General features: G+C 40.2%; 1 protein-coding gene across 1 annotated transcript; it reads left to right on the top strand.

Moving 5' to 3' along the window:
• IntS3 (integrator complex subunit 3) lies at nucleotides 1-20945 on the top strand. The gene is made up of 14 exons (XM_080267498.1): nucleotides 1-96; nucleotides 4280-4444; nucleotides 5601-5869; nucleotides 6591-6738; nucleotides 7204-7327; nucleotides 8129-8274; nucleotides 9151-9382; nucleotides 9564-9643; nucleotides 10082-10713; nucleotides 13013-13162; nucleotides 13573-14060; nucleotides 18562-18748; nucleotides 19378-19855; nucleotides 20023-20945. Exons 1-14 carry the CDS (start codon nucleotides 22-24, stop codon nucleotides 20089-20091), a joined length of 3243 nt encoding a protein of 1080 aa, XP_080123624.1. The 5' UTR covers nucleotides 1-21; the 3' UTR covers nucleotides 20092-20945.
• The last annotated feature ends 5827 nt before the right edge of the window (nucleotides 20946-26772 follow it).

The following is a 26772-nucleotide window of genomic DNA, read 5'->3' as shown; positions in this document are numbered from 1 at the left end:
TTGAACGATTATGCAGCCAAAATGACCACGGAGAGGCCCGTAACATCCCGGTTGTTCACCACGTCGGTCATTGAAGGCCGCATCGAGCTAGACGAGGTAAAATTCTGGGTTTTAAGGGAGGGTGTGGAGGCAGGGAGGGCAGCGAGGGGGAAGCACACACATGATCATGGCGCACTGGCTCCTACACTACAAACAGCTGATCGTGTCAACATCCCCATATACCTGCCTCTCATTGCTTCTCAGACCTCATTTCACCTGATTTTTACTATTTCAGTGATAAAATATGGCATGTAGAGGCTTTGGGCACACTAGCTTTGGTTATAATGGCGTTAATTAGGATTCTACAGAGCAAGATAAGGGCAGGGTACTCTGTGGTTTGATGTACTAAGTAATTGCTGAATAACTATTATCACGATTTATAGACAGGCAAGCATATCAAGCAGAACGCATAAACATTATATTGGTGACTTTCAATAAAGCCACCAGCTATTAATGTGTCATTGGTGTTAATTGCCAAACAAATCACATCAAAACTGGCCAGCAAGATTTTTAATGCTAGTGAAATAAGTGGCCTGTTATTATTCACTATAGACACTGCAGGTAGATGAGTAAGATGTACATGTATACATACATTTGTAGTTTAGAATATAAGTAGTGTATGCAGATGGGTTTTGTCAGTACCTAATTATAAGACATTACAGCAAGTTCATCAATCATGTCAATATTTTGATTACTGACCCCCAAGACCTAGGACAAGCAGGTAGCCATTTCCCACCACTAAAACCAGTGGTGTTTTGAAGTATATGTGGTGTGTTCAGCACTGGAAAGTGTGAGCCATTCAGAAATATAGGTGGACAAGCACCAGTATATTTGCCATAGAGTTAAATTTCAGTGTTAAAAGGTTGGAAAAGAACCTCAGTAGACTGTGGTTGTTTTTGGCACTTGCCTGCATTTAATTTTGAGGGGCTCATATGAATTACATGTGTTAATATTGGAAAACATATCTAGATACTTTGTGCATTTCTGCCTCGGTTTTCTTTTCAGACTTATAGGGAATGAAGGGAATTACTGTTTATAGGTCAGTGACTATACTGGTGTGGGTATTTCATCGTCTATTTTATTACAGTACTACCAATTTTTTCCTTCCTCTCTGCTTGATGATAGGCGCCTCAGTAGTTCACACACATAGTTGATTGCCTTGCATCATATATATTTAGTTTTAATGGAAAAGGGATTAGATGTTTCTGCATTTGCTTTCCTTGAGCATTCTGTAAGTTGTAGTAATTTTGATGCCAGACTTGTCTGAACGTGAACCTGGTGGACTGCAGGAGGAAATTTTTCTTGTGCTTCAGTCGACTACCCTGCATTTGGGAGTTAGGGAGGGAGTGAGGGATGTTTATATAACCAGGCAGCAAAGCCTGATTTTATTGGTGCCACCGTGAATAAGTGCCCCTCACCACACCAACCTTCCTGCCAAAACAGGGATTTGACTTTGCCAGTTCATTTCTGATTCAACTTACTGAATTGCATAAGACCCTGCATTTGGATTAAGGATTTTTAGAAATTGAAGAATGTTCATTATACAGTAAAAGTCCTGCAATCTGAATGGCAGGTGACCGAAGGCCTTTCAGATTATTGTTTTTTCGGACTATGGGGAGGGACCTTTGAAAACATTAGAAATATGTACCTGATCATTAAATAAACACTTTAAATGAAATAGGTTATTGTTTTACTCACTGGAAATGCATAGGATTGTTGGTAAATAGTTGCAGGCAGGTACATCCAAGCCAGATAAATCCTTAGATAAAGCTCAGAAAATTTTGAAAAATTTTGCCTTGAAAAATTCAGAGTACATAGGGATATTCGGATTATTAGTGGTCGGATTGGAGGACTTTTACTGTACTCTTTATCACCATCATCATACCCCCAGCTGCCCACTAGAATGAGATGGATAGAATGCAGAAACAGGAAAAAGAATGCAGAGGTGTTGAAAATCAGTTAAAAAAATATATAAGTTTGTTTGAAACCTTGCCCAATTTCTGAGGTGAGAATTAGGCATGGATTGATGAAGTGGTTGTTTAGAGTATGTAGAGTTCCCTCTTCTCTGAAAGTGGCTGGCATTGCAGAATCAAAGTAGTCTTATTACATAGGAGTTAATGGTAATTTTCTAACCATGTGTCTACATGGATATGTGGTCCATTTCATTTGACATGTTTAGTTCTCGCACTTGTATTGGTTAGTTTTCCTTGCTGTCTGGACACTACCACACTCCAGCAGATGGGAAAAAGAGGCAGGATGATGATTCACAAGCTGAATAACTTTGGGTAGCAAGAATAAAATTAAAACATATAAAGGGTCATCATAGAATGAACTATGTGGCAAGTAATGTATCCGTGTACAGTATCTATCTATCAGTCTGTCAATCAACAGATGCCTTAATCCTGTATGGGATGGCCACAAACAAATCTCCATATCACCCTGTCCCCTGCCATTTTGCTGTCCACCTTCTGTTTACCTCTCCATCCCTCCAACTCATCCTTGGTCTCCTCCCTTTCTCTTATCCCCGGTCTCCCCCTTCCTTCTTCCCCAGTCCACCTCACTCACATATAAATGTTCGTGTTTCAGAACTTTATTTATTGCGTAAAATGAGTGTTTAACCCTTAATATGATATGGCTGTTTTTATTTTATACTTGCCACTTCCTATGATTTTTTTTTTTTTTTTTTTTTTTTTTTTTTTTTTTTTTTTAAGTGCCACATACCAGTGGTTAGAAAGTGTCCAATAACTTTTTTTTTTTTCCCCTACAGATTTATTTCACTGAAGAAGAACCTGAGGTACTTAAAGGTTTTAGGCATATTCATGAACACCTTCACTTTGATGACCAATTTTCTATTAAATTCTTGATCTTTATCATTTGATGTTATGAAAAATCTGTTGGAATGAAAGGGTTAAGTATAAAAGCCTAGTTATGAGTGGAATGGGAGTGGCAGGTTTGTGGATGTGTATTCACCAATGAGACTAATTTTAGCTGGCTACAAACATAATATGTGACAGCACATGTAGGGATGCACTGCCTTACCCATGCATAGTCAACGAAGATGGTATACGCTCTTTCAGCACCTAACATTTTTAACCACAGGATAAAGAGCTTTGAATTACTGTGTAGTACTTTATAACCTATTTCAGTACCTGGTAATTGCTTATTCTCTCATGGGATTCAGTAGCATAGTGGGACATTCATCTGAATTTTTTGTCACTCAGATACCAGACATACCAAATCATATGGCAGAATAAAACTCAGGCTCATAGTCCTCAAATGTAGGAGTCTCTGCGTTTCTTTTGTTGACTGTTTTGTGGTTGTCCACCGTGATTGATGTAATCTCCAAGATGTGAAGGTTGAGGGATTAATGCTTGGATTAAGCTTTATCCCTCAATACATTGTTACATTCTTGGAATGACCAGACACACCAAAATGTGGCAGAACATTGCTGTGGGTAAAATTGAGCATAGAGATCAAAATGCATCCTTTTCTAACTGAACACTACTTGTTCACTGGGATTGGTTTTGCCTCCCCAACATGTAGAACGTATGCATTTAGTGACACGGCTTTACATGCACGGTGCTCACTGTGGGCTACTTTCTGCCCACCTGAACACTATACAACCAAACATGCAGTGACTACCGAAAATGGCCAAATACGAGATGCTTTCAGTTCATCTTTACGCGCGAACATGGGCACCTAGAGTCTTCCAGTTTGTTTCATTTGCAAGTAGAAAGATTGTCTTACTTATGTGATACTTTTTATTAATGTATAGTAAGTATTTATATAAAACTTTTTGGAAATGAAATAATCCATCGTTCCCAATATCCCATATCAGAAACATCCTTCAGTTACTTAGAGAAATTTAAATCATTATGCTTAAGACACAACCCTCACTGACTCAGGAACCCTGGCAATAGACCACCAAGTGTCTGTAACCCCTTCAGTCTGGGGACTTTCCCGTGCTAAGCTAAATTATCTTACGATAGCAGGAATAAGATGTTAAGACAGTATTGTAATTAACATAATTTCTTACATCATCAAACTGTGGTCTTTCATATTCTGAATATAATCATTATTATTGATCATGTTTCCTCCCCCCTCTAAAAGTTGGGTTAGGATAATATTTTTTAAAATTAGTAGGAATAAGTGCTGCATTGATGATGATGAATGTGGTAATTTGGTTCATTAAGTATTGCACGCTACATTGTATATACATAATAATCCTTTGTGTTTTCAGAAATATGACAAGGCGTACAACAATGTGATAAACCTGACACGGGGTTTAACAGAGGAGGAGTCCCACCACGTGCTGAACAAAGCCTTAGATGACCGCAAGGTACACGATGAACTGTGTCTTGGCCTCCTCGTCAGCATCCTTGCAGACCCTTCCATTGCATCAAGGGTGAGCAGTGTGTCTTTCCTCATATCTGCTTCTGTAGAAGTTAGTTCCAGTCCCAGGCACATCTGGAAGTGAATCTGGTGGACTGCAGGTGGAAGTTGCCATTATCCTGCAGTTCAACCTTTTAGACGATCTTAAGAACAACAACCTCCCTTATTTGTACCATTTCCCTCTTACACATGGTTTTCCTCTTGTCGTACATGGATGATGGAGAGGGACACCTTCATGGGGTGGCACTGGTATGACCAGGTAGCTGTCTGCTTGGCGGCATAATTGTTCATCACTGACTTCCTTGTTCCCTGAAAGGAGGACAGAATTAGCTTGCAGTCTACTGGGTTCATGTTTCAAATGAGCCTGGGGTTGGAGCTACTGTTAGTGCTATTGCTACTTTCATATGTTTCTCTTGAATACATAGTCTCCCTCACATATATTACCCTTTCCCTTACTCATCATCACTTCCTTGCACACGGTCTGCTTTCCCTTTTGTACATACCCTTTTCATTAATTTATGTGATGCTAAATGCTGTGCTTATAATATTAATCCCTTGAATATGAGAGGTCTTCCCAGAACTGAATAAAATTTCCATGTTGTGGTAAAAACAGATGTCATTTTGCCAGGTGGGTTTGTAGAATGCCAACTGTTTTGGGCCTGACTTAATTTCAGCTACAGCATGGTCAGAGCTGAATTTTGGTGCAGTTTGTGACATTTAATTTCAGGTAGAGAATGATCAAAACTGAAATTTGATACCATACAGTTTTGATACTGATTACAGTCATCAGTCTAGTGAATGCTTGATTCTTGCTCACAGCATTATCACAAACATATCCATGTTGTCAAGCTATTGCATTTCAGGTATACAGTATATTGCTTTCTTGCAGCATCAACAGAAGCATAACCTTATATTCTTTTCATGCAGTTTTATGCAAACATAACTAGATTATCAGTGTGATTTATATACTAATGGTGCACACAATCGCCATTCAGGGCTGTTCGGCCAGACTGCGTAGGGAACTACTACTACTATCATCACTGGTGCATATACACTCAGTGTGCTTGCAGCAGCCATCCAATACATGTGCCCATTAATATGTCAGTGCCTAAGCTTAGGCTGTTATAGTCCTGTATATGACATTAATTTGAGTGTAATCCTTGTTACAGCACTACCATGATCTGACGCTGGTATCACGAGACTCCCTTAAGGTGGTGACGGAGACACTGATCCACCAGATCATCGGGGAGCGGTTCTCCCGGCTGGCTGAGGGGACGCGGCGGCAGCTGTTGTGGCTGGTGCGGGAGTTGGTGAAAACAGGCATCAACAATGTAGAGGGTGTCGTGTGGTGCCTTCTCAGACAGATTGCAGGGGGGGATGTCTCTCCCAGAAATGTGTGGCTGGCTGAGAGTCTGGTGGACATACTGAGGGAGAATAGGTGAGGAGATACTGTGCTGTTGCCACATCCTTTGCAATAAAGGCATCTGGTTGTAGTTAGGTATTGCAGTTGTTTTTATTTTTTATTTATTTTTTTCTATGCAAGGAAGATGAAACCAAAGGCCAAAGCCTGCACGATTGTTCCCTCCAAGAAAAGAAAAAAAATAACTGAGAGTCTGAGAGCCAGTTTCAAGAACCATACATTTTGAGATGCCTGGACACCCTGCGTTTGAAAGACTGGACTGGACACACTGTGTTTGAAAGACTGGAGGTCATAGGCAGTAGACAGAGGAAGAGAGTCCTAAAGTTGACCTGTTACATAAATAGATACAGGTGATAGATTGGCTGGCTGTAATTCTGGTTGACATACTAAGCGAGAATAAGTGTGAAGGTTCGCACAGTATTGTGTACTGTCCTCTCTGTGAAGGATTAAGATGTCTGGCTGCAGGTAAATAGATATTGTTTGCAAGGGAGGAGCATCTTGTCAGGAATGTGTGATGTGCCAAAAGACTAGTTGATACTCTGAGGGAGAGTTGGTGAGGAGGTAATGTACTGGCAACCCCCAGTGGAATTAAGGTGTCTGGCTACTGATACATATATATATATATATATATATATATATATATATAGGTAGTTATTATTGGACCTGGGGGAGAGGCTGTATTTCAGATTTAGAACATCTTGTCCCAGGAAGTATAAATATTTGTCATGTTTTATTTCAGGTCATGGCTAGACAAGTTCCCAGTCATTGTTGCCTCAGTAACATACACATACTTGCGCATACTGGAGGATCATCACAGCCCACAGTTTGCAGCCCTCAGACAAAAAGAGGTGAACTTTGTGGTGGGGCTGCTTAGGGAACGTTTTCAGGTGAGTCTGAGGCAAGAGCTGTTAACTGTATGTTTCTACACACACACACACACACACACACACACACACACACACACACACACACACACACACACACACACACTGCTGCCAGATTATTATACTCAGTGTAAGAAAGTCCCTTGGTAGTGAAGTGTTAATGACGGCTGTCAAAATCTATCCTCAGCTGAATATTATAGCTAGGAGGCAGCAAACAACAAATTTTAAAGAATTTATAATGGTGAAAGGGTTACAGTGCTATAACTAAAGTTAATACCCTGTTCATTCTACACCTTTGGAAAGTATGTTGGTGGTTTGAGCATTAGCTTGTTTCAGTACTGCACACACAACTTCAGCTGCACCAGCCAGACCATTTTGTTCTATTTTTAAATGGTCTTTCAAACTGATGGTGAATGAATTGCTGATTTTGTCAAAGTATTTAGTGAATGTTTTTGCATATCTTTCCAGGATTGTTTGATGATTGGGAGAGACTTGGTGAGACTGCTTCAAAACATTGCCAAAATACAGGAGATAGAGGCATTCTGGAGAGACCTAATACACAACCCCACCTCACTATGTCCTAATTTTACAGGTGAGTGATTTAGTTTCATTACATTTAGAATTTGGGGATTGTATGTTATTGAAGATAGGTAGATAAAAAGTTGAGAGATGCAGATGAGGATGTTTAGGGAGTTTTAGGTAAATGTTAACTCTGTCAAATATGAGCCCAAAAATTGACAGATAAAATTAGTAACAGCCTTAGACAGTAACCCGAAAGTTAGACATTATTTTGTTGATTGAGTTAAAAAATCTTCAAAAAAAAATCCTCTCAGACACCAGCACAAAAGATGAACGGTTGTTGATGAAAATGTATACCCACTCAAGGATAACCTGTAATTGTTTTCCCCTTTAAACTTACACTTTACTAATGGGCAGATATAGCTTGAATAGTGCATGTGTCATATGTTTGACTTCTCTTTATTTATCAAAACATGGAAAGATAATTATATTGTTGACCATAACATTAGTGTATATTCCATACATACACATCTTTAAAAGCACTTTGCCTGCTGGTAGCGTGGCAGTGTCGCAGGAGCACATATTTGGCAGACCATCTCCTCAGTGAACATCATTATAGTCTGTCTCACATACACACCAGCTAATAAATCTATATAAAGTTTTAGTGCACTTACAAGACTGCTCACCCTGCCAGCTACAGTTTGCAAGGCTTAAAACACCCCTTAGAGGACATCAGTATGGCAGATATGTGGAATGTCAGCTATAAATAGAAACTCCCCAGTGATTTTGTGTGCAGTTATATTAAAAATGTTTATTACAGTGGGAATTAGGGTTAAGATGGTGGTGGTTATTTATGCATTGCTGTTTATAACAGGGATTCTTCAGCTCCTACAAACGAGAACGTCACGGAGATTTTTCGTTGTAAGGTTAACGCCAGAGATGGAGAAGAAGATAGTGTTCCTATGTACAGATGTAAAATTTGGAATGCAGAAGAGATACCAGGAGTGGTTCCAGAGACAGGTGAGTGTGCTGGGAAGGAGTTGTGTTGTTGGGGGGATAAAAAAGTAAAAGAAAATTTATCTGGTGTTTGAAGTCATTGCACTCATAGTTGTTTCAGTATCATGTTGCAGATGAATAAACGTATTCCTCATTTAAAAGTGTTTGTTATTCTTTAGGAAGGTCTTTTAAAATCAAATTATTATTGTGTATTTGTGTCTAAACCCTCAATATTGAACCAGAATCCTATTTCTCTTGAAATGTTTAGATAGAAAGTAGCAGTTGATGTGCACTGTGCACACAAAGTAGAAATGAGTGAGGAATGACTATATAACTTAGTGTTCAACAACTGTATTCTATAATTAATATAACAGGTCTTCTCTCTGTTCTCTGAAATTGCTGGTAACATAGGATATTATTCGTTCAAGTTTAAAGTTTACTCTGATTTAGAGTATTTTCCTCCTTTTATTAAAATTGCGGGTGACATTGGATTGTTTGTTAAAGTGGTGAGAGAGAGAGAGGGTAATGTTACTGTAAATATGGGCATTCTGTTTTACCGTCACAGATGATTGTGCTTTGTTTTGTTAGTTTAATTTGAACTAGTTGGTACACCTTTGGTACCTGTATTAAAAAGATGCAAAGTTTCTTACCTACTTTGAGGTGTAGAGGTCCACTGAAAGAAAAAAGTGTAATAGGAGTGGTGAAATTATACCTCATGGAAACTTGAATGCAGTTAAAGCTTGGGTGTGGAAGAAAATAAACTTTGTTAGCAATTTTGTCTACAAAAGAGGCTGTTGTGTTTTACAGACCTTGACATATTTGAAAAACAGTTTTGGTGAAGTCTGTGATTTTAGTTTGGCCCTGTGGTTGTATTAATTTGCATCATGTTTATTCCAATAGTACCTGAACACACCGGAGAGTCAGACTTTGCGGTGTGACCTGATCCGCTTCATCATCGGTTGCATCCACCCCTCCAATGAGGTCCTGTGCTCAGACATCATCCCCCGCTGGGCCGTAATTGGATGGCTCCTCTCCTCCTGTACCTCACCTGTTGCAACCGCTAATTCTAAACTGGCCCTTTTTTACGATTGGCTACTGTACAATACTGAAACAGACAACATCATGAACATTGGTAAGTTGTTGGTATTTAGTTTGTGCTCCTTATACACTTTTTGATTTTGTACAGCATGAATTGATATCGTAACTAGTGATAATGCATTGTGTAAGTCAAAGCAGTTTTCCTTAGTTAAGGATGAAAAGAGAATAGATATACGGTAAATGCTCTGACTTGCAGTACTGTTTTCCTCTGACAGAACCGGGAATTTTAGTGATGTACCACTCCATGCGACCCCACCCAGTGCTCACCACGTCCCTCCTGGATTTTATCTGCAGGGTAATATCTGTGTTTATCTGAATTTTTGTGTGATCTGGTATGCAATATGTAATATGCATACTGTTGTGTAAATTGTAAGGATAATCATTGGTGGTGATCCTAGTGCACATTTAGTCAGAAAATAGTACTGTACTTAGAAATTATTGATGTGCTTCAAAATATAGCTTTTTTTTTTTTTTATTTTTTCCCATGGTGGGTTTTATAAATTAAGGGAAGCTGGCAGATCAGCTCAATAAGTATTGATCGAACTGAAGCATGGATTTTGTTTCTGTTATTTACATGCTTAATTGCGCTTATAACAAAAGTGTCAAAGCAGCTGACTTATTGGATTTGCTATAAATTTTGGCTGTGATCTTAATGTACTGTATGTGACTCTTTGGACTATGAGATTTGTACAGTTTTACACATCCAATATTTAACAGTACTTTGTTGTTTCAGATAATTCCCAACTTTCACCCTCCGCTAGCGGACAAGGTTCGGTCGGGGATGCATAACTCGTTGCGTCAGATCCTGGAGAAGCGTGTTGTGCAATCTCTAGAACCACTGTTTGACAACAGACACATGGATGGAGAGTTGAGGAAGCTTATACGTGAGACCTTCCCAGAGTTCTGCACTGCCAACTCAGCCCCGGGGGTAGATGTAAAGCCAGAGGACTTCGTGGCACCTGTGTCAACGTCCTCTGTCACCCGCATGGACCTCATGGCAGAGGCAGGGCTGGATTTTGGCACCTCGGGTGTAAACAGCGATAACGAGGTCAACAATAGTAACCACATAGGGGAGGACGAGGCAATGTTCAGTGATGAGGAGGAGGAACAGCCCCCAGCCCCTCCAGCAAAGTCCAATAACACCCCAGCACCCAACCCACCCGTTAAGGTGAAGGTGGAGGATGCAACGACCCCTGCCCTCACCACCCCGCCCAACGTGCCAGACCTCGTTGATGTGAAACCCAAAGTGAATGATGTGACCAGTGTGGAGGACAAAGTGGACCTAAGTAAACACTTAGAGTACTTGGATGATGACATACAGACGATTCTAATAGATTTTCAAAATGAAAAGGAAACAAAACAGAGGTAGGAATAATTAAGTTTGATGTAAGCAAGGGCAATAATTGATCTCTTGTGCTGAGCACCAGTGTAGAATATATGAATATTGATGTATTGACAGTTCTAATAGATTATCAGTACGAAAAGGAAACAGTACAGAGGTAAGAATAGTTAAGTTTGGTGTAATCAAGATTGTGCCCTGTTGTGTTGAGTACTGGTGTACAGGAAGAGGTACCAGTAATCATTCCTCTACCAAGATGAAGTGTTAAGCTTGCATGCCTGTAACTAAAAAGAAACTCTCTTCCAGGGATGATGGTAAGCTTCCATCTCCTGCCTATTGTTAATCAGTGAAATATTTTATGTTGTGTGTAGTGTCTCATTGTTTACAGTATTAAACCATCATAGCTCAAACCCCAAGCATAGGCATATCTAATGTCTGATGTCTCATCCTGTGAGAGGGAAAAAGACCAGTGTTAATTTTTTATAACGTTGTGCTGATAATGTAGGGCAGTATTCACAAAGATATTTGTAGTTGATTTTCCTTTGTAACTTAGATTTGTTTTTACAGGAAGAACTGGAAACGCAGCAAGGTCCTGTATTCTTCTCTCTCTCTCTCCTTTTTGGGGAAACATATAGCCTATTATTTTCCTCCTAATGAAGATTGGTTTTTGTAGGAGTACCGGAAGACATGGAAAATTTCTTCATTGTGTTTTTCATGTCCTTCCTACAAACTCAAATCAGAATTATGACTGGGAGTTGAGTGGAAGTTTTGCTTGTGAATATAACCCATGAATAGGGTGCCTATGTGGAGAGGATGGAGGGTGAAAGACTGACGAAGAGAGTGTATGTGAGTGAGGTGGAGGGGGGAAGAGGGAGGGGGAGGCCGAGGATGAGATGGAGGGATGGGGTGGAGAGGTATATGAGAGAGGGGGGTGTGAGTTGGGAGCAGGGCAGTGAAATGGCGGGGGACAGGGCGACTTGGAGGCGATTTGTTTGTGGCCACCCCAAACGGGATTGAGGCGTCTGGCAATAGATAGATAGATAGAATAGGGTGCCTTGAGTAGTTTGGTGGTTTTCTGTACCAAAGTTAACTGTTGTGTTTACAGGACTGTACTGCTCGTTACTGTCATTACTCATTAGTGTTGTTAGGTTGGTCTGTATGATTTTACAGTCATTCATAGTCTGGAAGTACAGTAATAAGCTTTAGTACCGAACCAAAATTAAAATATCATGGTTATACGTGAGCTTCTGTAACACGATCTGTAGAATTTGGTGGCTGAGTGGTTAACTTTACTGACTGCATAGCTGCCAGCCTGATAGTGCCAGAGTTCAAATCCTGGTGCAGACGGTTGATGCTCAGATGTCCATCCACCACTTGTAGGTTGATGGCCAAATTGAGTTCCTGACATAATACCTGGGGAAAGTAGCTGTGGTAACTGGATGATAGTGGGGCTTTGCATCCCAGGGAGTGGGTGAATTACCTACCACAGGCACAAACACTTGAGGTATGGAGATAAGCGCTGCTGCTAAGCACTTTATAGCATCTGCCCCCAACTTTTATTCTTCATTTTGTCTTGGTCAGTTACCCATCTCATTTTTACTCTAGAATGTATAGGTTTCTCTTAGCTGAGTAAAATCATGTGGTAACCAGAATGAAGCACAAATGTGAGGCCCTGCCCTCTATAGGTGTATATAAGATAGGTTAACTCTGTAGAGGGCAGGGATTTCCCTCAGCTGGTTCTAGCCAAAATAAAATATCTAAGTAATACCCTGCCTCTGAACTGTTGAGTTTGATATGACTATATAGGCTAAAGTTGCTTTGAAGTCAGACGTAGTTTGCTCTGTCTACAAACTCACACTAGTAAACCAGAAGCTTATGTTTCTAGTACCAGTACCATTAAAGGTCATTTGACTTTGAAATATTCTGCCTGTATGCTTGCTAGACATTTGTGAAAAGTACCTGCATTAATCTTCAGTGTCCCATATCCTACTCCCAGTTGAGAATGTGACACAGGATGGAAGGCTGTGGCATAACCTCTTGAGGGTAGTTTGTCTCTATAATTCTGTTTTTCCAAAATCTTTCTCCCATTTTCTCCCTGTACATCATGAACCTTAAAATATGTGTATGATATCAGTACTGGCTAACATTGCACCCTGTGAAGGGTGACTACCCATTGAAGGGCTGTCAGACATTTATTTCTGTAGGAGCAGAATTTGAAAATCACTGAAACTTCAGTGGTGGTATAAAGTGACACTATTATAGATAAAAAATATCATCAAAGCATGAATACTGATGGCAGTAACACATGACCTTGTGTGCCAACAGATGTGACCAGTTGCAGAAGCTGTGTGACCTGATCTTCAGTGAGGACCTAGACCAGGAGGAGGCACTGCACCTGGCCAACTGTCTGTGTCCCCTCCTGAATGACGACCTCACACGCAGCACCTCACTTCTCCCACAGGACGTCTCACCAGAGTAGGCATCACTCACTTTCCTTGTTAGATTTGTATTTTCTTGTTCTTGGATGGCATCCTGGAACAAATTTTTTACCAGTTTGTCTTCACGTGGCATTGTAACGTTTTGTATTTTAAGTTGTGGAGCTTGAGTCAGCTTCAGCTGTATTTATGAGGGAGTGCAAGTCATCTTAGGCTTTTTGCCAAACCTGTTTTTCATAACTGCACACTGAGGAGGCTACTAGGGTGTGTAATTGCACACTCCTTGGGCTGTTATGAGTTGCGTCTGTGGTCCGGTGGGTTAGAGTGCTTGCTGTTGACCCAGGGTTTTAGCAGTTAGTATCCAAGGGTTATTAGTTGTTAAGGTTTTGTGTTTCAGAAGTATACAAGAGAGAATTAAGATGATAGTTAATGAAAGGATTTGTTTTTCAGGAGTATACAAGAGAGCCTGGGTCGACCACTGTATGTGCTGTTTGACAACCTTACCACCTTAGATGAGGATGACCACCGCCGTCAACCCCTCCTTGCACTCATCGTTGAGATGCACAAGCTCAGACAACAAGTGGGATACCATTTTTTATACTTCCTCAAAGCCTCCAATATCAAAACCGAGAAAGTGCAGGAAAATAATGAGTGTTCTATCCTCACCTACCGGGACCTGTGCAAGGCAGCGGGACTGAAGGACTTTGCCGGATTTATTATTAAGGATGTGAGGCTGTTAAGTGAAGAAGATCCCAGAGTGCTAAGTTGGATAATACCGGACATATACAATAGTTTCCCCAAGCAGACACGGGGCAATGCGGAACTGTTGCAATTAGTGTTAGAGCGGTTAGACTCGTCACAGCTTCACGATCTGGTGTGTATGGTTCTTCAAGGATCTCTTCAGATGTTCGACAACAGTTCATTCGGAGCAATACTAGGTATGTACACAATTTCTTTTTTTCATAAATGTGTAATACATTTGTATGAAACTTTTTTTCCCCCTTAGATTTTTCCATTGTAGTAATTGATAGAATGGTCCATCAAACAATTGTGTTGCTATGAGGCAGATGTATATAGAAGATGGAAAAAAATGTGCAGGTTTTTGAGTTGGAGCCAGGATTCCAAAGGCTTAATGATATGTGAATGACTCTGTGGTGCATTTCATTAGGTATACTGTTGATATTTCTCCCACTTTTATTCTTTGTTTTTGGATCCTGCCCCACCCAAGACTTTTAGGTGGGAACATGAGTTGTGATGTTATTTATGATTTCATGGATCTTTTGCAATAATTTCTTATTTTGAAATGCCTGACTTACGTGAACACATCTGAATTGAAGATGAGTCATGCTGACTGGCATGCAGTGTACTGACAAGACTCATGGCAGGGAGAGGCAACAAAGTGACACAAATGAGGAAAAGCACCAACCACAGAAAAAGGACCAAGGATTTATTCAGTGTTTTGTCTGTGGTGTCTTTTTCATGAAGAAGCCATCACGGGCAAAACATTGAATAAATCTTAGGTCTTTTCTCAGCATTTGATGCTTTTCTTATAAACTGTTGCAACCCATGTTCTTCTTCAAATGACACAAACATGGTGATAAGTCAGCCGGCCACACCCCTACAAGTTTTATGTCTGTGGTTGGTTTGGCAGGAGTCAAGCCTGGGCTGTTGCACCCATGAATTGTTTCACTTTTCAGAGTCCCTCTCTTGGCCAGAGGTGATGGTTTTCATCTTCACAGAGCTTTGAAGATTATGAGTGGCCTTTGCATCGACGTTTGTGTTGAAAAAAATGAGTGGAATCTCCTAAAATGCGACTTTATGAGACTGAGCACATGCCGCGATTTAAGAATTCTTCAAGTTAGAAATAACTAATCTTATGGGGCAAATTAGCTACTTATGGGTCTGGCATCTCAGAAAAGTTGTCCCTCTTACTGCCAAACCTACAGTACATCAAAATGGTCACCAGCAAACACTAACAACCTGGAAAAGAAATTATTAAAGCATATTTAATGGGAATAAACAGTATTCTTAGATTCTTCCCTGACACTGACTGACAATATTGCTTGAATGGACAGGAGAGGGGGGAGGGGTTCCGAGGCTTGAGGCGGACTACGGTCTCTCAGCCTGAGGGGAGTGTGCCGCTTCCTCCTCATCATCCTCCCTCACGAACCCCTCGAAGTCCAGTGTGGAGACAACGGAACTGTTGTTGCCGACACCCTTGCTGCCTGTGCCGTCATAAGAGCCCATTGATTTGTTTGAGATTATTTCTTTATCAAACGGGAGCATCCTTTCCAAATTTTCTATTTAAATTAGTATTTCACAGGTTATATACCTGTTACTATTCCTGGATTACCACAGCTACTGGGCATTTTTATAAACTTACCTCTGAAAGGTATAAATGAGGATTTAGAATGCGTGATAAACTGATTTGTCCAGTCAGAGCAGTGGTTGGGAAACTGTGCGGCCAGTTGGAGAGATCGTTGGTTAACATTGCTGTGGGCAACGTGCCTGCTTCTTTAAATATTCCCAGATAGGTATACAGTATTATGTTTTTTTCCATTCACGTCTTGCAGTCACAATTCACCAGTTAACTGTCAGTGTTGCATATGTACCAAAATTACTTAACTTGAGATCGTTTGTTACGCTGTACAGTAGGTGGAATCGCTGTGCCTGTTTGGTAAAGAATTTTCTCATTGAGTCTGTAATGGTGGGCAGCTTTGGCTTTGTCTTTGTCACCACTGTCAATCCTCCTTATTACATCTAACTTTCGGGCAAGTTAACGTTGGTTTCTTCTTCTTCCCCTTTCTCGGAGAAGTTGAAGGCTTAGAAGGGTTACAATGACCATGGTATCACTGGGCAGGTGGAGGAAATATGGGGGGGAGGGAATGCTCTCCTAAACCATACTGGAACCACATGCCAACAACGGAGAGGAGACAATGCACTGAGCCAGGCGCTGGGGCATCAAGCAAACACGTCCTTCATGCATGGCGTGGAAGGGAAGAACTGTGATTGGCTTTTATTAAGTGCTGTACTTAATTATGATTGGTTTAGTAATTGCCATGCTTGACTACGATTGGATTATGCTTGGCTAGATGCATGGGTTTGAGGTAATAATTGTGCGTATTACACAAGGCATTGTTAAAGTGTCACTTTTGAGGCTGCATTCATGAATTTTGTATAATTCCTGTGAGTTACCGGGTACTGATACTGCAAACTTTTGCATGATGTTGGCGTATATTATGAATCCACTATTTAGGATCGCTCAATTTAGGAGATGCCACTTATATACTGTATATACAGTGTGTGTATATATATAGATATATAAATATACATATGTGTGTGTGTGTGTGTTAATCCAGTAAGTCTGTGGAAGAACTATACTTACATAACTGAATTAAAATTGTGTGAGTCAAAGAATTTGAGGATGGTCATTGTAAAAGAAGTACAATATCAGTTGTAAAACTCGTGGCTATCTAGAGTGAAGACTGATGGTTGATTTTGTTGCTGAAGCTGTCATTGTGTTTCAGGTAAGTCATTGTTGTGTAGAGAGGTTATGATGTAGCCAGTTGGGTGCCTAGCTAATAGGTTTAGAAATGTGCAGCTATTGCTGATAAACAATGTAGAATAAGACTTACAGATTGGGGAGGGGGAAGGGGAAGGAGGGCAGGTCGTGGAGTTATAGATTGAAAAGTAAAGATGGGAGGACAGAACCCTGTGGAACATTATAGATTGAAAAATAAAGATGGGAGGACAGAACCCTGTGGAACACCATATGGAATAGATTTGGGTATATATAACACTGGATTAGATAATGAATGAATGAATATATATACTGGAATATACAATATATTATAATACCAGGTGGAATGCAGGCTGAGGTTTCCCCTTTGCAGTCCACCATCCTCCTTTTAGAGGTTGGGTTGGAGTAGAGGGACACTTGTAGAATCAGGTAACAGAACCACCCTGTTATGTTGGTGTCAGTGCATGAAGATATCCCTCTTCACCACTGGTAGAGGAGTACTGGGCACATATACTTGTGGAATTTGCTTGCACCAGCCAAAGCCCACTGAATAGGAGCAGTGCCTTTGTCCGTTGAGAGGGGAAATGCTTGGTGAAAAACTACATTATGGAGATCTCCCCCCCCCCCCCCCCCAAAAAAAAAAAAAAAAAAAAAAAAAAAGCTTTGTTTGGTGTTGCTTGTGGAGATCTTTAATCCCCCCCCCCCTTTTTTTTTTTTTTTTAAGGGACAATGGAAAAGTTAAACAGTGTGAGGATTGCACCCAGCAGCATATACCGGTACTAGTACTGTTACTTTGCCTTGGGATTAAACTTAACGATGCACTGTACTGTATATTGTGTCATGCCAGTACGATACACTAAGACATTGGCTCCAGGAAAAAAGATCAGGAAATTTGTCTGCAAATATGTAAGAGAAACATTTTGTTTTCTTTTTCGTTACTGAACTTCAAAAATTTTAGTCTGGTGAGAAGTATTTTGGTACGAGATTTTTGGATGACAAAACAAAAAATCATAGGGCTTTTTTTTTTTTTTAATGATAATAATAAAAGGTAGGATGATTTAAAAAAAAAAAGTGTACTACGCTGGATGTTGCTGAGAAGGCCAGCCATTGGACAAAGTGCCCAGCAAAGCATTAATGACATTATGTTGATTGGATAATAAGGTAGATATAGCAGTGTAGAAAAAAAGGTGACCCTTTAAGGCATGGTAGAGGAAAGATGATGATGATCAGGTAGTGGCTGGATACAGGGTGAGAAGGGAAGTGTATAGGGCTGAGGACGTAGTAGCAGACTCGTTGGTAAGTGAGCTGAGAATCTTCTGTTTGGGCAACGTCCTTGCTAGCTTATTAATGCCAGACGATTTTATTCAATTTAGGAAACAAATCCATCTGAAGAGATATGTTAAGGCTTCATTAAACCCCTCCAGTTTGAAAAGTCCGTTTGAAGCTTAATAAGATTGTATTGAATAAGTCTGCCAAGCACTGCAGGGCAAATAGAGCTGTTTAGGAATTTGAGTGCTTAGCTTAGGCAGGATGAGAAATTATGTGATTCATGAAAGATGTTGAGTAAGGAAGTTGAGTGTGTGCTTCAATAGGATGGTCATAGATACACAGTTGTTGTAGGTTAGGCATTGACAAGGATCTATGTCTGTTAGGAACTTGAATGTTAATGGATTGACCCCATTTGGCTGGTGTATGTGAAGTGCATCTATAAAGAAAATTGCAGTTTACAGGCATGCATATATGTGCATGCATGCACATGAATGAATGAATGGCCTATATTATTGAGTATGCTGTTAGTTTGTTATATTATTTGCTCTTCTGTGGATCCTACCTTGCCCCTTCTTTAGATGGAGAAGTGGGTGAAGATGATATTGGTGACAATGATGATTGTTCTAAAAGTGCATGTGTTTGTCTTTCAGAAAAAAGTTTACAGTGGGAGACGGTGGAACAGTTATTTCTGTGGCAGTTGGCGAAGGCCCATGAGATCCCTGTGGACTGTTGCCTGTCTGTGATGCCCAAGCTCAAGTTCACCTCACACTCGGCAAACGTGGCCAACACACACGGAGAGGCTCTGTCCAACATACTCATGATGCTGCGTAGAGAGTCGTAAGAATGTCCTAGTTATGCTGAATAGATCAAAGAGTACTGTATTGTTTTTACGGCATGTAAGGAGTCTGAAAGATATCGTGTTTACTGTATGCTGTGTAAAGTTGTAAGAATGCTTTGGTTATGCTGTGTAGAGTCATGATACCATGTTTTTGATGCACTGAGGGCCATAAAAATATCTTGTGTTTGATGTTTAGAGTTGTAAGAATATCATGCTTATTCTTTATACAGAGTCATAAGGAAATGCTGCATACAGAATCATAAGGAAATGCTGTATACAGAATCATGAGGGCGTCATTATTGGACGGAGCGAAATGCTTGCGTTATATTTCTAATAATTATATAACCATCTCGTTTTAAACTGTCCTGAAGACAGATTCTGATAATTAAGCATAATGGATGCCTGATGTTTTTCAGTATGGTAGCTACTGTAAGACATTTTCTTAGTTTAATATAGCACAGTACTGTGTTATGAATGGAAAGTTAGTCATGGGTGACTCAGAAGTAGCAGAGTGGAGCAGGAGATATGGTACTTTCTGTATATGCTTTTTCCTATTTCGTGATTATTGATGATGTGCTGTTCAGTGGAGTGTTGGTAGAGTGGCCCTGTAACTATATTTTTCTGTCAGGCCATCAGAGATCCTGCTGCGGACATTGCTGCTGCGGGAGTTCCGGATGGAAGACCCAACAGTGGCCACCATCCTGCAGTACTGGGTGCAGCGCTATGAGGATAAGATGGCCAAGCTCATCAACGATGTCGTCAACAACAAGCCCCAGCCCTCACCAAACAAGAGAAAGCGCAACCAAAGTACAAAAGCCAGTGCAGTGCCGTTGGACCAAGTGTTGTCACACCTAAACCACCTGAGGACAGCCTGTGGACAGACGACATTCTTTGCGCTAGAGACAATGCAGGACACATTACAAACAGCGCAGAATCAGTGCAGTGAGACACAGAAGAAGAAATACGGTGACCTCTTTGCGCTCATCGAGGAGGAGGAGGAAGAGGAGCCGGCTCCCGAGCCAGCACGGAAAACGAAGTCCAGTCGAGGCAGGAAACCCAAGGGGCGGAAAAAGCAGGAGTCTGAGAGTGAGGAGGAGAGCAGCGAGGTGAGTGAGGTGTGAGTCAAGGTCTCATATCTAAAGAACTATTGTTGTATACAGTAGCTCTTTAGATATGAGGCCTTGACCTTTGCGTAACCTTATATATACAGTAGTTCCTTAGATATGGCCTTGACTTTTGCCTAACCATAATTTTTATCTGTATTGTATTTCAGGAAGAAGATGTCAAAAAACCATCCAGAAAAAGAAAGAAAAATAACCAGGTTGGGTCTGATAGTGACTAGATGTGTTGGTGGGAGCAGAGACGAATGATGGATTGATCCCCTCGAGTCGAGCCGGGTGGAGCAGCAGCAGCAAAGGCCGGATCCCTCGACCTGCCCCAGGGCTGGATGCCCTCCCTGTTGCTCTGGCCCGACCACTGTGGCGGTGGCGGGCTGGCCAGGGTTGGGCAAGGCCTCCGTGCAGACTCCCACCACCAGAGTTTACTCCGACGCTGGCAAACCCACTCTCATTTAACGTGATGTTTGGATGGCCGAAAGTCTCGAAATCCAGTCTAATTTAATGTGATCTTTGGATGGCTGAAAGCCTCAAAATCTTTCTGATATTCTGTAATACATATAAATAACCAGTACTGGTAAGATATGGTCTGTTCCTAACTGGAATTACACGAGGTCACAACTCCACTCATCTACATATGCCCATACTTTTTCATTCCAACTCCTGTGTCTATAACATTAATTTGAGGTGGACTAAAGTGAATGTAGTTAGAGTGAGGGGGTATGGGCAGGTGTGGAAGGGTGAGAGTCATGACTGAATGTAGCTCTAACTTGGAGTGGACTGTACTTGTCTAAAAGAAGATTGATCATTGCCACTGTCATATAGTAAATAAATTCTTTTTTGTGTTAGTGCTGCCCTCATGATAGTCGTGCAGCCTGACCTGTATTGGAAAATAAATTGTGCTTTTATTTTTATTTAATCTTTTTATTATTACAAGCAAACCATTTTGTAGCTTCAGTCCCTGTGGTGATGCCTGAGTCATGAGTACTGGCCGAGTCACTGGAGAGAGAAAAAAAGGAGAAAGAGTGATAGCTGACCGTCGGCTTAGGACAAGGGAAATGCAAGCCTCCGGGAACAAACCCCAGCACTCTTCATCTGTGATGTGATATAGTGGTAGCCTTATTTTTTTGTAATTTTCATTTATTGATGCATTCACTGAGAGAATATGCATTAATTTGTGTGGAGGAGCATCAGTAGCCTTCTCAGATAATATAGCCCCAGCCCGAGTACAGTTGGCTCTCCATATTTGTTGGTGATATAAAGATGCCTGGAAATGCAAAAATTTGCGAATACGTAGTGGCCTTCCAAAACGGCCTCTTGTCATAATTATGGGATTGCCTCAGACTCTCTGCAGTGCCCCAAAGCATCATCGGATGTTAGAATGTACTTGTTGAAGGTGTATTTTTAGATCCCAGAAATGCTAGACCCGTGAGTATGGAGGGCTAATTGTGTACTTCATGGATATAAACGCCCCGACCCGAGGAGCCTTCTCGGTTATACTGTAAGACCCCAACCCGAACCCCCTTATAATTGAGCTGTGGACTCAACAAGACTTTCCTCAGGCATAGTAGACAGATAGTTTGGATATTGTTAAACCTTGTGATGAAAAAAAAATAAAAGATGTGAAAAACAATTTCATTGTGACGAGAAAGAAAGAGTTTGCAAAAATTGACTAATAATGATAACAGTAAAAAGTGTACGAGTTATCACTGAAAGAATACTGTATATGTGACTGCTGATTTGTTGATGAAAGTTTTTACAATTAATGACACTTTTTAGGAAAAAATGAGAAAACTTGAGGAACTTAAACAGACTTTCCATATCAAGATGAGGAGAGTGAAACAAGCCAAGAATTTCTAATACCTCCCAGCCAAAGACACACTTGGACAGTTGAGCTAATCAGGGCACGTCTCCCATTAGATTTATAATTTGCCTCGTCATGTTGGTACTGTAACCATCAGAAGTTCACCAACACTTCCTACGCCAGCTGTGATGGCAGAAGGTGTTTCATAATTTTTTTTTCAAGTAGTAGCAGTATGAAACTCACAACAAGAGGATATGACAAGAAAGGATGCTCAGTGTTTATGTGAAAATTTATTATGTGCTAAAAAGTTAGAAGCTCATAGGAATTTGAATAGGAAGAAGGATTCTCTGTTCTAAGGGAATTCTTTTTTAGGCTGTGTGATAGATGAAGCACCTGATAATGGAGTATAAGAAGGAAAGATACTCTCTGTTTATGTACAATTATTAATGTGACAGCAGTGAGTATGAGAAGGAAGGATGCTGCCCAACATTAAAGAAGGAAAGAGGAATATGGAAGGCAGGACACAATGCTGGCATGGGGATTGTTGGCAAATTTGTGATGGTAGTGCAGAAGTCCTCATTATATGCCACATTTGTTACTTTATTGCATGCTTTTATCCAACAGAGTCTGGGGATGTCTATTTTATCTTTGCCATATCAGGATGATTTTATTCAGCATAGCATTGACTCTAAAACTGGAGGGACTGGGTACACTCATAAACCTGTTCATTACCGGACACCTTTTTTTAAGTTGAAAAAAATCATCTGGTAAGGAATGTCATCAAGGACATTATCCAGATTCATGGAGCTAACTTGGTTCACAGTAAACAAGAGAGGGATAGCCCATTAACTCCATGAGTCCCGATGACATCATCCAGGGTTAAGTTTATTGTTGCTGCCTGATAACATAATTCGACTTGGGAAAGACCTGGTATTGAAGGGGTTTAATGAGGTAGTATCTAACCTCTGGGGCTCAGAAGGTCTGTCCAAAGCATAATATCTTCCGAAGACCATAAGAATAAAATGAAATAGACATCTCAGTGTCTCAGTGGGTTAAAGTTGAATTGGTGCCTCTAAAGCTGATTTGCCAGTTTGACCCCTTTTACAGTGCCAGGTACAGTATATGGATATACTGTGGTTGTCATTTTGTAACACATCCTTCATTTATAATGAGGGCTGCCTGTACTGTACATGTGTGTTGAGCACAGAGAGAAGGAATACCCAATACCCTTTTGAGATAACGTAACTAAGTTTATCTGCGAGCATTTTTGAAACACATCTCTCTGGAAGAGAAACACAGAAAAATGTCCTAATTCGCTGTTAAATGCTATATAACTCAGTCATAATAGAAGCCAGGTATAGCGGGGACATAAGTTCACTATATATTCTACTGCATCAACATTCTCACTTTCTTCTCTTTGGTGGTGGAGAGGGGCGTCTTCATACAGTGGCACCTATATAATTGGGCAACTCTACTGCCTGGTTATATGTGTTCTGAGTCTCCTTTATCCTATGGAAGAGGGATGGTGGACTGCCAAAGAGAAGCTTCAGTCAGCAGTCCAAGTTTACATGTTGATTAGCCTTGGACTACAGCAACAAAAACTTCGTTCTTTTGGGTAATAATTCTAAGATGAGAGAGACTTGATATGGTTCTTTATTCAAGATTTCCTCTTGGACATACCATTAATGTGTCGGGGAGGAGAGTGGTACACATACTAGTGTGAAGTACAGTAGATGCAGTAAATTGGTAGATGAACTTTTGTTTCTAATTGTACAGTAGAGAACTAGCCACACAAAATGCAGTCATCCAGAGGACTTGTTAGGTGCCATTTCCCTCTTATTACCTTTTGCAGTCCCATGCCAATCCTATTTCTTCCAGGATTCTGCCTTCCCCCCCCACCCCCCCAGGTGTATTTACTTCCATATATTCCCATGAGAAATTGGGTTTATCAGTATTCTGATGCAAAGTAGCATTCTCTGATCAGCCATAATATAAACACTTCAAAAGGTGAAATTGTTTGATTGTCTTAAGCAGTGAAAAAGGTCTCTGGAATCATTTTGTGTGGGTCATAGGAACTCCACTGTACACCATGCAAATTGATTGACATAGATTATTTTTAAATCCTTCACTCCAGTGATGTATGGTATTGGTTTACTAGTGTGTCCCGTTATATGAGTGGGATGTGTTAATAGAGGGCTATGCGGATAGCAGATACTTGTATATCGGATTGGAAAACATGGCTTATGAGACTCATATAGCAGAGTACATAACGTGGAGAAAATCAGATTAGGTTAACTGACCTTGCTCACATCATCAGATCGATCTGTCAAAATTACCCATTCTCATATCATCAGTTTCCTGTATAGCGGATGCTCGTATGACAGGACCCACCAGTATTCCTGCTGTCTTTAGAAAGTTATCCTGTGTTCAAGAGAGCACCCTAGTAGTGAAGGGGTTAATGGAGACTGTATCAAACTATCCAGTTAAAAAGCATCCTATGCTGAGTGAAAGCCCTCAAAAGAACAAGAAATGAATAAGGACTGCATCATTAAGAGTGAATTAACCCCTTCAGTCTGATAACATGTTCTGTGCTTTATCCTTGCTGTCTCCAGACAAAGTTATTCTAGGTTGGACTTTTCCAGCTGGGGAAGTTAGCTACTGGTATAGCCTTCATTAACCCCTTCGGTACCAGAGGACTGTCTTAAGTGGAATAAAATCTTCTGGAGGTTGAAAGAATGAAATACTAAACATCATTAGGGTGAAGGGGTAATCAGATGGCATTTTAGTATGTTACTGAAAAATTTTCATAATCAGCAGTAGTATATCACTGACCTGTACGAAAAACAAATGACAGCCCTGAGCATAACTTGCTTTGTAATACATCAATACCAGTTGTTCAGGAGATTGCTCAAATATTAGGTATTTTACAATAGGTCCTTGTTATGAGTCAGCTTTTTTTTGGTTTAGTGATTACAGCGCCTCATTTGGAGTATTAACCTTCCGCAGATCCAATCCTCGAGTTTTATTTTTATTTTATTTTATTTCCCCATGAAGGGAAGTAGGCTGGTTAGCTCCTGTTAAATATGCTGTACTGGACTACCATAGTCTAGCCTCAGGCCCCTACTCCTCTGAGAGATTAACATGGGATTGGGTGTTGTAAATCGGGTAAACTGCCTACAGTACTTTTTCTCTTGCTACCTGTGAAGTTGATTGCCAGTATCCCCAAATTCACTTTAGCCATTTTGTAGGAAAAAGCAGTTACAATATTTTCAGGACACTTGTCTGGTGTTATAATGAGGACTTGCTAATATTGCATTCATATTGTAATGCAGTAAATAAATAGCAGACCTGGAAACAGTTATTACCATACTGTATTTTATATTTTAATCTGATTTTCACTGTATGCAAGTGTGTAAATTTAGGCACACAAAAAGCAAAGGTTGTAGAAAAACTTCTAAAATTTTCAGATGGTCACCCCCCCCCCCTTCCCTTTCTTCTAGGGAAGATATTTAGTAAACAAGTTATCCCTCCCATCTGGTAACATTTTTTATTATTATTATTATTATTATTATTATTATTATTATTATTTTATTTATTTTTTTTTTCCAGCCATGGGAAGTCTTCGGAAACTTGAGGGGTTAGATACACATAGTCTTCTTTAACCTTCACTGCCACCAAAGTTGAAAAAAATTATCTACAAGTATAGTAATAAGAAGAATATAGGAAAATACATAATTGGAATGGAGGGGTCGTTGGAGAGTATATTTGACGCCTCTAGTTTGTTAAGTCTCTTGTGCAATCTAGACTATTTCATTTGGCTTTGTGTGACTGTCCAAATTGGAGTTGTTAGATTTTCTAATTAACTCCTTCGTACAAGAAATGTATCTTACATTAATAAATTCATTGGGAAGTAGCAAGGTTAAATTGGTAAAGACTACCGCATTTCATAGGTTAATAGCAAAAATTAATGTAAAGAAGGGAAAAAGAAAGAAAGAAAAGGGCTATTTCTAACGAGGACTGGCTGTATGCTTAGGATCGTACCCTTGGCCCACACTGTTGTTGGAGAAAGGGTAAAATTAATCATTAGGAAGGAAGTTCATCTTTTTTATCACATCCCTTGCGTTAGTGATGTATTTTTGTATTTTGGCTGTCTCAGGATGTTTTTATTCAGTTTAGCAGAGACTTGTAAAACTGGGGGAATAAATGACCTCTTGGTAAATGAAGACTGTATTTAATCTCTGGAATGCAAGCAGTCTCCCCTTAGCTAAATTAAACTGTCTCAGAGCAGCAATAATAAACCAGAAAGTATGTTACTGGATTCAAAAGGTTACCCAGTTACCAGGGATGTCTTTTGTTTAACTGATTCTGAGACCTGGAACACCTTTTGTTTTATTTCCGTCATCTACTATTTAGCTGATAGTAGGCTTTTTAAACTAGAGGGATTAGATTATTACAGCCATAACCCCTTCAGTATAAGAGGTCTTTACTAAATTGAATAAAATCACTAGCAGCAAAAATTAACATGTCACCCGGATTCAAGGGCATTAATGTTTATCTTGACATATGGTAACCAAGGCTGAGATACACAGACATCCTTATGATCAGTTCCCTGCCGTAATAAGACTGTACGTAATTTGTTTTTTCAGGAGGGAAGGGGAGTGGAGAATGCAGAATCTTAAGTCTCCTGTTCCCCCTATGAAAATTCTCAGTTATGAGAGGAAGACTGTCATAGGTTCTATCCGTTTCTGCTGGAGAAGTGCGGAAACTCCCCAGGTGTCTAGTTCCCCCTTCAGAAATTAATCTTGACCCCTGCACCCTGAGGTTGGATTTAGTTTATCATTCCTTGCTACAACTGGATGGTTTTATTCAGTTTAGGGGAGACATTTGCAGTGAGGGGGTTAATGAAGGCAATATCTAACCCCTCCGGTTTGAAAAGTGTATCTTAAGTTTAAGTAAATCATCTGGAGATAGTAAGCATAAAGCAGGAAAGAGTAGTCAGATACAAGGGGTTAATTTACGTTGGGGAATCAGTCGTAAATATGTTTGAGAAACCCGCCAGAGGGAGACTGATGCTTTGTGGAGAATATTTTATCCTTTTTCAGTC

Source organism: Coenobita brevimanus, chromosome 24, assembly GCF_032717465.1.
Source record: "Coenobita brevimanus isolate Jiangsu-jjx chromosome 24, ASM3271746v2, whole genome shotgun sequence".
Classification (NCBI taxonomy): domain Eukaryota; kingdom Metazoa; phylum Arthropoda; class Malacostraca; order Decapoda; family Coenobitidae; genus Coenobita; species Coenobita brevimanus.
This window is presented reverse-complemented; position numbering and strand designations above follow the sequence as displayed.

Coding starts and splice junctions, on each gene's coding strand:
- IntS3 (XM_080267498.1), top strand. CDS start 22: ATGACCACGGAGAGGCCCGTAACATCCCGGTTGTTCACCACGTCGGTC. Junction 6,739..7,203: donor TGCTTAGGGAACGTTTTCAG/GTGAGTCTGAGG, acceptor ATATCTTTCCAG/GATTGTTTGATGATTGGGAG. Junction 9,644..10,081: donor TCCTGGATTTTATCTGCAGG/GTAATATCTGTG, acceptor TTGTTGTTTCAG/ATAATTCCCAACTTTCACCC.